Here is a 13,365-nt window from a genome sequence, read left to right as displayed (position 1 = left end):
GGGGAGGAACAGAGCTCTCGGGGGCTCCCTCTGGAGCTTCAGGGTGGAAGCCCGGCTGCCGCCTCTGCTCACGCGGACAGCTCGCCAATCTGGGCTCGGCTTGGGGACGATCGCCGATGGCCGCCCCGACCGCGGTGGTTGAGCTGCCACACCGGACTCCAGGGTCTGGGAGTCAGAGTCCCTCGGGTAGGAGGGTCCTGCCACTGCCGCCGTCTGGACTGTAAGTCTTGGAAGCAAAGGCAAGGGCTGCAGTCGACTCTGGGAACAGTAGTCCAAGCGTGGATGGCTTGGACTCAGGCTGAAGCCGCAGTGGACCCTGGGAAGTGTAGTTGTTTGAGGCCCCGTTCACCTTGTGGGCGCGGGGCTTACTGGGAGTTGTCGTGTGGGGGGCTCTCTGCCCGCGAGGCGCGGAGGCCGCGGTGGGTGCTGGGAAGCAGAGCTGTCTGAGGCCGCGGCCTGGTCGCGGTCGGTGGCTGAGGCTCCGGAAGGGGCAGTTTGCGGGACTCTGGCTCGGGGTCCCCGTTGCAGAGACAAGAACTGTCCTGTACTGACCGAGGTAGGAGAAGGGTCCGCCCTGCCCGAGCCGGCCCCCGCCGGGGCTGAGGTGACCAAGGGCGGTGGCCTCATCCCGAGCTCTGGAAGTCGTGGCTGCCCAGCCGGCAGCGCGGAGGAGATGCCCCAGCTGCGGCCCCGTTAAAGGCTGCGGCGCTGCGGCCTCGGGTCCGGCCCAGGCTGGGTGCCCCTGCCGCGGCGAGGAGGGAGCTGTCGTGGACGCCCCTGATCCTGCGTGACGAGGGCGGTGGTTGCGGAGCGACTGGCCCCCAGCCCGGCCCGGTTCGCCCGCACGGCGCCGCGGGCAGTGCCTCAGCTTCTTTCTCTCTCCCCCAGCTCTGCCCTCCACGCTACGTTCTCAGCCGGCCCTACCCTGAGCCATGTCGCAGGTAAATTGTGTTTCCTTTCTTCTAAATGCAGCTGTTTACACAGGCTTTCCTTCTCCTGTAACCCCTACCCTTGTACCTGCCCTGCCTCCCTCTCTTGTGCTTGAGAGGACGTGAGAGGGTTCGCTGAGGGCTCGGCGCTGGGGGCGCTGTCCCGATGTGGGCGGGGTCTGAACGTAGACCTGGCTGTCCCGTTCTCCTTTTGCCAAACAAATTGGGTGGAATGAGGAGTGCTTTAGGCTTCTCTCTCCCGCTGCCGTTCTTTCACTTATTCGTCCTGTTTTTATTGATTATTTTATTATTATTATTTTATTGATTGTTTTAGTTGAGGCTAAATGCTTGGCAGGCAGTTGTGCTCCACAGAGGTGGGGGACAAGAAGGCCATCCAGTCCAAATTATTCCGTCTGGATGCAGTTTCATTTCTCTGTCCTGCTTTTTTTTCATGCTTGTCTCCAAATCCAGAGGCTCTCCAACTTTTGCTGGGAGTCCAGTTTCCTTCTGTACTGCAGATCCCAGTGCAGTATATTATATTAGGAAACAGCTTCCTTTATTAGCCAATAATCTATAACAAGTTATAGCGACTTGAATTTTTGTTTTTAACTGTAAAATATAACTCTGTCATACCTCTGGAACTGTTACTAGTTTGGGACTTTTAAAAATCCCCTTCATGCCTAATGGCTATGTGGATCACTCCAGTGCTGCAAAGCAGGGGCTTATTATTCCCCCAACCCTGAGGGAAAAAGCTTTAGGTTCCACCCTGGAATGTTCTTATACTTTAGTCTTTATTCTCTTGTTCCATGACTTTGCTGAAATTGTCTCCAAGTTTCACAGCTATTTCTCAGAAATGGGGATGCCTGGGATAAACCTGGGTGTGTGTCCCTTAAACAGGTGCTGCTGCTGTATGCTACAGCCAGTAGTGACTATGAAGAAATTCTTGTCAAATCATTTTAAAATGTTGTTGTTGGTTTAGTCACTAATGCATATCCAACTCTATGCAACCCCATGACTGTAGCCTCCCAGGCTCCTCTGTCCATGGGATTTCCCCAGGCAAGATTAGTGGAGTGGATTGTCCTTTCCTTCTCCAGGGGATCCTCCCAACCTAGGGACCGAAGCCATGTGGCCTGTGCCTCCCACATTGGCAGGCGGATTCTTTACTGCTGAGCCATCAGGGAAGCCCCCGCTAAAGTAGGCTGGTATTAAGGAAAATATACATCCCTTATTAAACATAAAGGGATTGTCTTCATTATTCATAAAGTGTTGTGAGATCTTAAGAATGTTTACATGTTGTTCACATGTACAGTCACAAAATTATAAATTATCTCAGGACAAAGCATATTTTTTTTCTTCAACTACAGAATAAAACAAAACAGCTAAGCTCTTACTTATATTCTTAATAATAACTCAGAATACTGAAAACTGTCATTGCACTACTTACGTACACTGTCCACCCTCCACAGTGGACTCATTTCACTCCTTGATCAGGGCCTTTGGGAGCATAGATGCTGGTTGTACAGATGTATGTATGTCATTTCAGGGGTCAGTGACATTCAGAGATGTGTCCATAGACTTCTCCCGGGAGGAGTGGGAATGGCTCCAGCCTGCTCAGAGAGATTTGTACAGACATGTAATGTTGGAGAACTATGGCCACCTGGTGTCACTGGGTAGGTATTTCCTCTCATCTCCTCTCATGCAGAACTTGACCTTTAGGATGACTGTTGTGAATCTTGATTATCTGACTGAATATTCCCAAGGAAGGAAAGTTTTTTTTGTTTTTTTTTTTCTTTCAAGAGGAGGATTATAACTTCAACTAGTGTTTTGACATCTTTCATATTTATATCTGGCATTTCTAATAATGGCCTCTTTTTTGGTAAGGATTCAAGGACTAATTTTGAATGTATTTCATTTTCCACAAGCAGGTCTTAACATGTCTAAGCCAGATGTGGTTTCCTTATTGGAACAAGGGAAAGAGCCCTGGCTGGGGAATGGAGATGTAAGCAGAGAGCTGTTTCCAGGTGAGTGAGTGAGAAGCTGGTAATGAAGTTTTTTAAAATAACAACCCAACCAGTCAGTGAGAAAGCAGTACTTTTTTTATATGTTGGATAGAAAGTTTTCCTTGAAAGGTACCAGAGATACGGGAGGGAACTGTGAGGTCTTGCCCTCACAGTCTTGCCTTCCCCTGTGAAGGGGATCACTTCACACCTACCTACCTGTCTGCCTTCAGTTCTCTTCTCATCCTTTTTCTCACTTTATTTCTCTTCTCTTTCTTTCAAAAATTGACATATGTGCTTTTATTGTCTTAAGTTAAAAGGTGTATATTTTTTCCTTTATATTGCTGTTCTAACCCTCTTAAGTGATTCATTAGGCTTTGGTTAATTAATGGGTTTATTCCTTCACTAATATATTAACAATATTTATTTTTTAATCTCATTAAGACTTTCTCTTAGGTAGTATGCCTCAGAGAGTAGAAGGCATGGCATAGTGAGATAGTGGGTCTGTAAATAACTTGGTTAGAGGTCCTCAAGTTGGCAGTTCAACAATGAGAAGAAAGGAATTTCCAGTTGGTGTTAAAAACCTGGGTAATTGAAATAGGGATAGTAATAACAGGAATAGAAAAGACAGAAAAAGGGTCAGTTTTTGAGAAAATGTGGTGAATTAGTTTGAGATATGCATGGTGTGAGTAGAGGACGGTATTTCCAAGTAGAGAGGTGCAACAGACTACTGGAATATGTCTTAGAAAAGAATTCAAATTAGGAATGTAAAAGTGGGAATCTTGTATTAAGAAGGAAAAAATAGAAGCAATGAGATTGATTGAGAAGGGCTTTGAAAGCCTTCTTCATGTTAGGTTGAAATAAAATTGCTGGTGAAGCTCTTTAAAAATCAATATGGCCATGCTCCGCCATTTAAGATTCTGACATAGACGACCTTTGGAGCCTAAATTGTATGTATTTATGACAATTTGCATAAGTTCTGTAGTTGATTCTGAAGCCAACCTCTGTTGGAAATATACTGGCCTTTAGAGAGTGGTCCTCTGGAGATAACAGGTGAACATTTACATTTAAAGAGAAGAAGCTAATGGAAGGACTAGTGACAGGACAGAAGATGCCTTGAAAACAGAGTTCTGACTTTGAGAGCAAGACTTTCAGGAATAAGGACATGGAAACAGAGTCCCGTATGGCTGAAAGTCACAAGGTGGGACAAGTGCCCAGAAACTTCCTCATCAAAGAATGAGTTGAATAAAAAGCCTCGAATACCACTACTTTAATATAGCTCTTGAAATTTTTGTGTGCTCCTTCCAGTACCCCCTTTTTTTGGCGAGTTAAATTTTATTTGGGGCAAAATGAGCACTGCAGCCCGGGAGACAGCACCTCAGATAGTTCTGAGGAACTGTTCCCCCATAACTTTTTTGAAAGGTGAAATAGCTCACAGAAATAAGGCATAAAACATAAACATGCAGCTTAAATTATTATAAGACACCCATGTAACTACCACTCAGGTCAGTAAACACAGAAGTCCTGAGTCCCTAAGAGCTCTTTGGGTGCTCATCCCAGTCACCCCCACTGCACCCCCTGCAAAGGTAATTAATTTTCTTTAATGATAGTAACTTCCTTGGTTTTCTTATAGTTTTTTCAACTGTTTGTGTCTCTAGTCACTTGTTTACATCTGTATGTTTGTGAACTTTTTATACAGATAATCATAATATGTATGTTCTAATTTACTTCTCTCAAAATTATTATAGTATTCAGGTATTTTGCATATTGATCTACGAGTTTGTTTCATTGTACAAGTAGATACAACCCAGTTTATCCATTCTGTTATTGACAGGTTCTTGGGTTATTTGCAGTTTAGGGCTGTTGTAAGTAACATTGCTGTTGTCCTTGGGTCCTGGCACATCCTGGCACAGGGTTCCTATGGTTTATATCTAGAACTGGGATTGCTGAGCCAGAGGATGATGTGCCTCTTTCACATCATTAGATGATGCCAAAATGTTTTCCAAAGTGTTTTTACTGACTTTGCACTCCACAGACACCATAAGTGAGTTCCTCTTGCTCCCCATGTTTACCAACACCATGTACTATTAGATATCATAATCTTCACACCTGTCAGGAGATAGCACACCTGTCAGGAGTGTGTGCAGTGGGAGCTTAATATAGTTTAAATGTGCATTCTACAATTACTGATGAAGTTGAGCACCTTTTCATATGTTTATTGAGTATTTTTTATAAATTTATAAAATAAATATAAAGTTATAAAATAATTTATAAATTAAAATTTTTATAAATTTACCTTTTCATTTTTGCTGATGTTTATTGTGCAGTATTTTTATAAATTTATAAAATAAGTATAAAATTATAAAATAATTTATAAATTAAAATTTTTATAAATTTACCCTCATTTATGAAGTGCCTCTTAGTTTTTGCTCATTTATTGTATTCCTTTTTTGTTTTGTAGGAGTTACAAATTTTGGATACAAATCCTTTGCAATTCTGTTCACTTCAAATATCTTCTCTTACATGTGACTTACTTTTCCCCTTAAAACCTCTTTTAATGAACAGAAATCTTAATTCTAGTGTGGTCAGATTCATCAGTCTTTCCCTTTATGAGGTTTTTTTTTTTTTTTGGATGTGTTTAAGAAATATTTCCCTACCATGAGGTCATGATGATGTTTTCTTAGATTTTCTTTTTTAAAAGCCTAGTCGTTTTGCCATTCACATTTAGATCCATGGTTCACTTTGGATTTATTTTTGTGTATCACATGACTTAGTGGTCAATTTTGGTGTCTTCTTTGTTGTCTTCCATTTCTCAAGGTACCATTTACTGATATGTCTGTCCTTTCCTTCACTGGTTACTCATAAATTAAGTTTTTGTGTCCTGGGTAGGAAGAATCAATATTGTGAAAATGACTATACTACCAAATGCAATCTGCAGATTTGATGCAATCCCTATCAAATTACCAATGGCATTTTTCACAGAACTAGAACAAAAAATTTCACAATTCATATGGAAACACAAAAGACCCCGAATAGCCAAAACAGTCTTCAGAAAGTTAAGTTTTTGTGTATGTTTCTGGGTTCCCTATTTTTTTTCTATTTTTCTATCTTTGCATAAATCAATACAGTCAGTTATGGATTTAATACTGGATAACATTTGATTGTATTTGCCTCACCTCATTCCTTTTTTTGCTGAATAATGTCATTTACAGACATCTTGACACTTCACTATATAGTACTTCATTATCATGTATAAAGTATAGGGATATTTTCTATACAATTGGAATATTTTCACATCAGAATAACAGTTTTCCCTAATTTTGTTTTAATGCACTATCCATATATAAATGACTCATAAATGTGTTTATAACTGGATTATCTTTTCCTTGTGGGATGATGAAATATTCCTCTATGTCCTGTAACTCTGAGTTGTAACTTTTTTTTAAATATTAAGACTTTGGGTCTTATTTAAATCCTGTTGAGATATTAACTTTATTTAAGCAGGCTGTCAATATGGATAAGTTCTAACCTGTTTTCTCTGTACATGGTTCCAACGACAGTCTGGTTTTCAAAGCCTTTGCAGGTCTATTTTATTTGTCCCCATAAGCACCTCTTAGTGGCCTTTCTGGAACTTAGACAGTGGGTTCAGCTTTAGGTGTGCTATTTAGGGTCAGATCCATGCATGCACAGCTCAAGGATGAGCCCAGAATTTCATACACAACTTTATGAGATCACTTTCTTGAGCTCCTTTTTTCACAATCTCCCCTTTCCTTTTTGGCTCGCAGGGCCCCCTCTTTCAGGTCTTCTGGATAGAAAGGTAGACCTTTAGGTTCCTCTTTGCACTTCTGTAACTTTGTCTGCCTCTGTAGCCATGCAACAAGGGGACGGAGAGAAAAAACAGGGTGAGGGGTATTACCCCTGTACTCTTAGGACCATAGGTTTTTCTGCTGAGGGAGGAAATGTTACCCTGCCTTGGAGTGTTAATTGCCTATATGGCCATCCCTGCTGCAGCGTGCTTTGAGTTTGAGCAGAAGAGAATGGGAAATGAACAAACAAGATTTCTCTGTATCGACCCCCTTTCCCATTTATAAGACAGAAATAGAGGCTTCTCTTGGAGCTCTTTACCTATTGCCCAGTTCTTGCTTTCAGATTGCATTTAACTTTAGGCCTGGAGAGAGTGGAGATGGGAAAAAATACAAGAAACTCACCACCAGTTGTGTTACTTTGTGTTCTGACTTCCTTCTGCAGTCAGCTTGCTACCATTTACCTTTTTAGAGTGCTCAGCTAGCTCCTTTATGCACTGTTCATGGTTTTCACTTGTACTTAGTGGGAGAGCAGCCAGAGTGTACTTACTCCATCTGTACACGCTGGGAGCCATTCATATTTTATAAGTGAAGGGAAAAAAAAAACCTCAGAGTTACAGCATGCATAAAGATCATGCTAATAAAGTGAGAGGATGAGGTTCAGTTTAGACTGAGCAAAAGTATAAAGTGTAGGAGGAAAATGGTGAGAATTAAGGATGGTTCTGGAAAGCACTGACTGGTCAGATCATACAGGTATTTTACAGGCCGTATTAATGAACTTAGAGTTCATCCCTAGGCTAATAGGAAGTCATCCAAAGATGTTAGGCTGGCGAGCACTTTAGTGACATCCTTCTGGCTGAAGTTTGGGAAACAGATTTATTGGAAGCAAGCCTAGGAAACAGGATAGCCATTTAAGAGTTATTTCCATAAGGTAATCTAGATGTAATCATCACCTGAACCATGGAGGTGTCCAGGAAATGGAAGAAGGTATGCAAATGGCAACAAAGTAAGGACGTGAACTCAGAAAGACCTGGTGATTGACTAGATAAATGACATGACGATGACTGAGGAATTGTGATTGACATCACTTTTTTTGCTGGTGGTATTATTTCTTGGAAGAAAAAAAGGATGAGCAAGTTTGAAAAAAGAAAGATTATATCAATTTGTAACTTACTAAATTTTGGATCTTTGGGATACTCAAGTATATAAATTCAGTAGGCAACTGAATATTCTAGATCTTGAGAGAGATCACAGTGCTTCTCAAATTTTAGTCCTCTGGATTGTTTTAAAACATACTTCCAGGCCCCTCTCCAGAAATTTTGAGTGATTAGGTGTGGAGTAGAACTCAAGAATTTACATTTTTAACAAGCCCCCGTGATACTGATGCTGAGTTAAAGTACACTTTTAGGAGTTACCTGTACAGCTTCTCAAGATTTTGAATTTTCTTTGTAAAATCTCTGTACCCCTGTTATTGAATTTATTCTTAAGAAACTTTTTAAAGTTTCTTTTCTAAGAAGTTATATTGCTTTTCTATAGGAATGCTAATGACTTTGTATATTTATCTCTCTCAGTCTTTAGCATTTTAATAATATCTTAAACCTTCCCTGCAAATAATATAATGATTTTTCTATTAATTAATAAACTATTTTTTTAAAAAGCAGTCTTAGGTTCACAGCAAAACTGAGTGGAAAGTACAGAGTTCCCCTGCCCATTCCCACCCTTGCTTGGTCTTCCTGACAACATCCACAGTATTACATTTTTCACAACTGATGAACATACCTTGACATATCAGTATCACCCTAAGTCCATAGTTTACCTTAAAGGTTCTTTCTTGGTGTTGTACATTCTGTGCATTTTGACAAATGTTTAATGACATGTATCCATATGTTAGTATGATACAGAATAGTTTTACTGCCCTAAACATTCTTATTCTCTGCCTATTCATCACTCTCTTCCCCCAACCCCTGGCAACCATGGATCTTTTTACTGTTTCCATAGTTTTTCCTTTTCCAGAGTATCATATAGTTGAATTCATAGTATTTAGCTTTTTCAGATTGGCTTTTTTCACTTAATATTATGCATTTAAGGCTTATTCCTTTATACCTTTTCATGGTTTGATAGCTCATTTCTTTTTAGTGCTGAGAAATATCTCATAGTCTGGCTGTATCATGGTTTTCCATTCTCTTACTGAAAGACATCTTGTTTCTAAGTTTTGACAGTTATTAATAAAGCTGCTGTAAACTTCCATGTGTAGGTTTTTGTGTGGACATGTTTTAATTATTTATGTAAATACCAAGGAATGTGATTGCTGAATTGTATGATAAGAGGATGTTCTGTTTTATAGGAAACTGACAAACTGTTTTTCAAAGTGGCTGTACCATTTTTCATTCCCACCAGCAATGAATAAGATTTCCTGTTTTTCCACATCCTTCCAGCATATGTTGTTAGAGAATCGAATTTTGGCTATTTTGATAGGTGTGTAGTGGTATATCATTTTAATTTACAATTTCCTAATGACATATGATGTTGAGTATCTTTTTATATTCTTACTTGCCACCTATATATCTTCTTTGGTGAGGTGTCTGTTCATGTCTTTTGCCTATTTTTAAATTGGGTTGTTCATTTTCTTATTGTTGAGTTTTAAGAGTTCTTTGTATATTTTGGGTAGTAACTTTTGTCAGATATGTATTTTTGCAAATATTTTCTCTCAGTCTTTTCATCCTGTCTTCTTACTCCCTTGACATTGGCTATTTCAGAACAGAGGTTTTTAATTTTAGTGATGTCCACCTTATCAATTACTTCTTTCATGGATTGTGCCTTTGATGTTATATCTAAAAAGTCATCAATATAACTAACATCATCTAGGTTTTCTCCTTTGTTATCTTCTAGAAGTTTTATAGTTTTGTATTTTACATTTAGTTCTGTGATCCATTTTGAGTTAATTTTTGTTAACAATGTAATCTGTGTCTAGGTTCATTTTTATGCATGTGGATGTCTAGTTGTTCCAGTACCATTTTTTGAGAAGGCTGTATTTGCTTCTTATGTTGTCCTTGCTCCTTTGTCAAAGATCAGTTGACTTTAATCATGCAGATCTGTTCTGCACTCTCTGCTCTGTTCTGTTTATCTCCTTGTCTAGTCTTGCACCAGTGCTGCTCTATACTGATTACTATAGCATTACAGAAGTCTTGAAGTCAAGAGTCAGTCCTTTGACTCTTGTTCAGTGTTATGTTAAGTATTCTAGGTCATTTTCTTTTTTGTATAAACTTTAAAGTCAGTTTGTTGAGATCTGTGAAATAACTTGCTGGGATTTTGATTCGAATTTTGTTGAATCTGTATACCAAGTTGGAAATAATTTTAAACTTCCAGAGTTGCAGATGCAGTTGTCATTTTCAAGTCATTCTGACAGCAAATAAAGTTTAAATAGAGGTGAGGATGATTAACCACCTATCCTTTACAATTATTTATCTTACTAATAGTTTTGTTTTTCCCTCACCTTCAATTACTTATTTTTAGTCTCCTAATTCACCTACATCTTTCTTATTTAATGTCTTCTGAATTTCTGGATTTCTGGATATACTGCTCAGATTTCAAAGACATGACAACTATAAAAGTCATGCAATGCTAAGATATGTTTTTCAATGTAATTCTCATTTTAAAATGGAAGAATGACGTTTGTTACTCAATACAAAAAATAAAAAAAAAAATTTGCTTTGTTTTTTCAGCTTCAAAGTCAAATGGTGAGATCAAAGAGTTTTCTCCAAAAAATGTCATATTTGAAGATGATTCATCCCAGTATTTGATAATGGAAAGATTTCTAAGCCAAGGCTCTGAGTATTCCAGTTTTAAAGAAGGCTGGAAATGTGAGGGTGATACTGAGATGCTGCAGGGAAATCAGGGATGCATCAGGCAAGTGACAGCTTCACATCAAGAAGCCCTGTCTCAGCATGTGAATGTCAGTACTGTGGAGAGACCCTATGGATGCCATGAATGTGGAAAAACTTTCAGTCGGCGCTTTTCCCTTGTGTTACATCAGAGAACTCATACTGGAGAGAAACCATATGTATGTAAGGAATGTGGGAAAACCTTTAGCCAGATCTCAAACCTCGTAAAACATCAGATGATACATACAGGAAAGAAACCCCATGAGTGTAAAGACTGTAATAAAACATTCAGTTACCTTTCTTTCCTCATTGAACACCAGAGAACACATACTGGGGAGAAACCCTATGAGTGTACTGAATGTGGAAAGGCCTTTAGTCGTGCCTCAAACCTCACTCGACATCAGAGAATTCACATAGGAAAGAAACAGTATGTATGCAGGAAATGTGGGAAGGCCTTTAGCAGTGGCTCTGAACTCATTCGTCACCAGATTACACACACTGGAGAGAAACCTTATGAATGCATTGAGTGTGGAAAGGCATTTCGCCGTTCTTCACATCTTACCCGACATCAGAGTGTCCATACCTCCAAAACCCCCTATGAATGTAATGAATGCAGTAAAGCCTTCCGTTGCCACTCCTTCCTTATCAAACATCAGAGAATTCATGCTGGAGAAAAGCTATATGAATGTGATGAATGTGGTAAAGTTTTCACATGGCATGCATCCCTTGCACAACATATGAAAATTCATACTGGAGAAAAACCCTACGCATGTACTGAATGTGACAAAACCTTTAGTAGGAGCTTTTCCCTCATTCTACATCAGATAACTCATACTGGGGAGAAGCCCTATGTATGTAAGGTATGCAATAAATCCTTCAGCTGGAGCTCAAACCTTGCTAAACATGAGAGAACACACACTCTAGAGAACCCCTATGAATATGAAAATTCATTTAATTACCACTCATTCCTTACTGAACACCAGGGAATTCACACAATAGAAAAAACCTAAGAATGTATAGGTTAAAAAAAAAAAAAGTAGTTAATGCCTTACTTTGACTTCAGTGAACTCTTGAAAAGAAGCCTTATGTGAATATGTTGTGATTAAAATGTGGTCTATGCTGTAGTCAGTATTCTGGAGAAAACCCCCAGGAATATTTGGGAAAGCCATTAATAGCTGCTCATTCTCTTTTGTAACAATAGAAGATGAAATCAATCAGTATTGAGAAGATTCTTCATCTGTTGATGGTGGTGGTGGTGGTGGGTTAGTCACTAAGTCGTGTCCAGCTCGACCCCATGGACTGTAGCCTGCCAGGCTCCTCTGTCCGTGAGATTTCCCAGGCAAGACCACTGGAATGCTTTGCCATTTCCTTCTCCAGGGGATCTTCCTGACCCAGGGATCAACCCTGCATCTCCTGCATTGCAGGCAGATTCTTTACTGCTGAGTCACCAGGGAAGCCTGTACTTTTTCCTGGAGATTAGAAAATTCATAATGAAGAAAAGTCAAACACAATGAGAAATTTTAAAATACTCTTCCTAAGGGGGGAAAAGCAACCCTATAAATGAACTTAACACAGGGTGACTTTCTTCAGTATTTCAAACCTACTGAATTATACTGGGGAAAAACCACCATTGTAATGAGTGTGGCAAAATCTTAGAGTTCTAAGAAGTTATACTGGACAAAATTGATGTGGGAGTTTTCTGTTTTTTTTTTTTTTTTTTATGGGAATGTTTTGGCTTTTTTAAAAAGCAAATTCATAAAAGCTATGAATAAATCTTTTGATTTATAGTAAATTAAATGTGGTACTGGCTGAGTTTGTTTCTTCACAGCAAGTGTGATTCTTAAACTGCAACTATCATAATATTGATATCAAGAGTAGCGTGCTTTTGTAAACATAAAGATACAGAAGCATTTTTAGATATTTTATGGTTTTAACTTTGAGTCACAGTTTGGACCTAAGGTTATGATAATTCATGTTTACACTTGAATCTGACTAGTTGTCTTAATCAGTCTGAAATAACTGTAAATAAGGTACATCACAGGAAAATGCCAAGGTTGTTTTCCTCTTTTGCTCAAGAACATTTCTTTTGTAATCACATATTTGTCAAATCAATTATGTTTTCATCTCTACATATACCTGCCCATTCTTTATTCTCCCATTTTAAAGATTGTCTTATCTTTGAGGCATCTGACTGCTCCTTTTAAAGAACTTCTCTTGCATTTAGTACACGAAATACATGATTTAGCACTTGGATAAGTGCTTCTTTCGGAGAAGGCGATGGCACCCCACTCCAATACTCTTGCCTGGAAAATCCCATGGACAGAGGAGCCTGGTAGGCTGCAGTCCATGGGGTCGAGAAGAGTCTGACACGACTGAGCAACTTCACTTTCATTTTTCACTTTCATGCATTGGAGAAGGAAATGGCAACCCACTCCAGTGTTCTTGCCTGGAGAATCCCAGGGACGGGGGAGCCTGGTGGGCTGCTGTCTATGGGGTCGCACAGAGTCGGACATGACTGAAGCGACCTAGCAGCAGTAAGTGCTTCATTAATGCATATTTTTTCATGTTCTTTCACAAGGTGAAAGCTAACATATTTCTTTTCCACTCAATGTAACAACAAAACACATAGCAGCTAATATTTACTTTTCTAGAACCATTCAAAGCCTCAAACTATTAGAACAGCTCCACTCTATAAACCCCATTTTCCTATAGTGGTGGCCAATATGATTAATTTCCCTTGCATCCTGTGGCAATC

At 39.5% G+C, this 13,365-nt stretch overlaps 1 protein-coding gene across 7 annotated transcripts; it reads left to right on the top strand.

The window, feature by feature from the left end:
- Positions 1 to 201: 201 nt before the first annotated feature.
- Positions 202 to 12,407, top strand: ZNF140 (zinc finger protein 140). Of its 7 annotated transcripts, none has more exons than XM_070386403.1 (5): positions 202 to 220; positions 889 to 941; positions 2,473 to 2,599; positions 2,852 to 2,950; positions 10,452 to 12,407. In XM_070386403.1, the coding sequence occupies exons 2-5, from the start codon at positions 933 to 935 to the stop codon at positions 11,618 to 11,620; spliced, it is 1,404 nt and encodes a 467-aa protein (XP_070242504.1). In that variant the 5' UTR covers positions 202 to 220; positions 889 to 932; the 3' UTR covers positions 11,621 to 12,407. The 7 variants fall into 7 exon arrangements, with proteins under 7 accessions (XP_070242504.1, XP_070242503.1, XP_070242505.1 ...); XM_070386402.1 differs by lacking the exon at positions 202 to 220 and adding an exon at positions 278 to 556; XM_070386404.1 differs by lacking the exons at positions 202 to 220; positions 2,473 to 2,599 and adding an exon at positions 278 to 556 and having other exon boundaries at positions 2,855 to 2,950.
- Positions 12,408 to 13,365: the final 958 nt, after the last annotated feature.

This window comes from Bos mutus, chromosome 17, assembly GCF_027580195.1.
Source record: "Bos mutus isolate GX-2022 chromosome 17, NWIPB_WYAK_1.1, whole genome shotgun sequence".
Taxonomy (NCBI): Eukaryota; Metazoa; Chordata; class Mammalia; order Artiodactyla; family Bovidae; genus Bos; species Bos mutus.
This window is presented reverse-complemented; position numbering and strand designations above follow the sequence as displayed.

Coding starts and splice junctions, on each gene's coding strand:
- ZNF140 (XM_070386403.1), top strand. Junction 2,600..2,851: donor TGGCCACCTGGTGTCACTGG/GTAGGTATTTCC, acceptor ATTTTCCACAAG/CAGGTCTTAACATGTCTAAG. Junction 2,951..10,451: donor AAGCAGAGAGCTGTTTCCAG/GTGAGTGAGTGA, acceptor TTGTTTTTTCAG/CTTCAAAGTCAAATGGTGAG.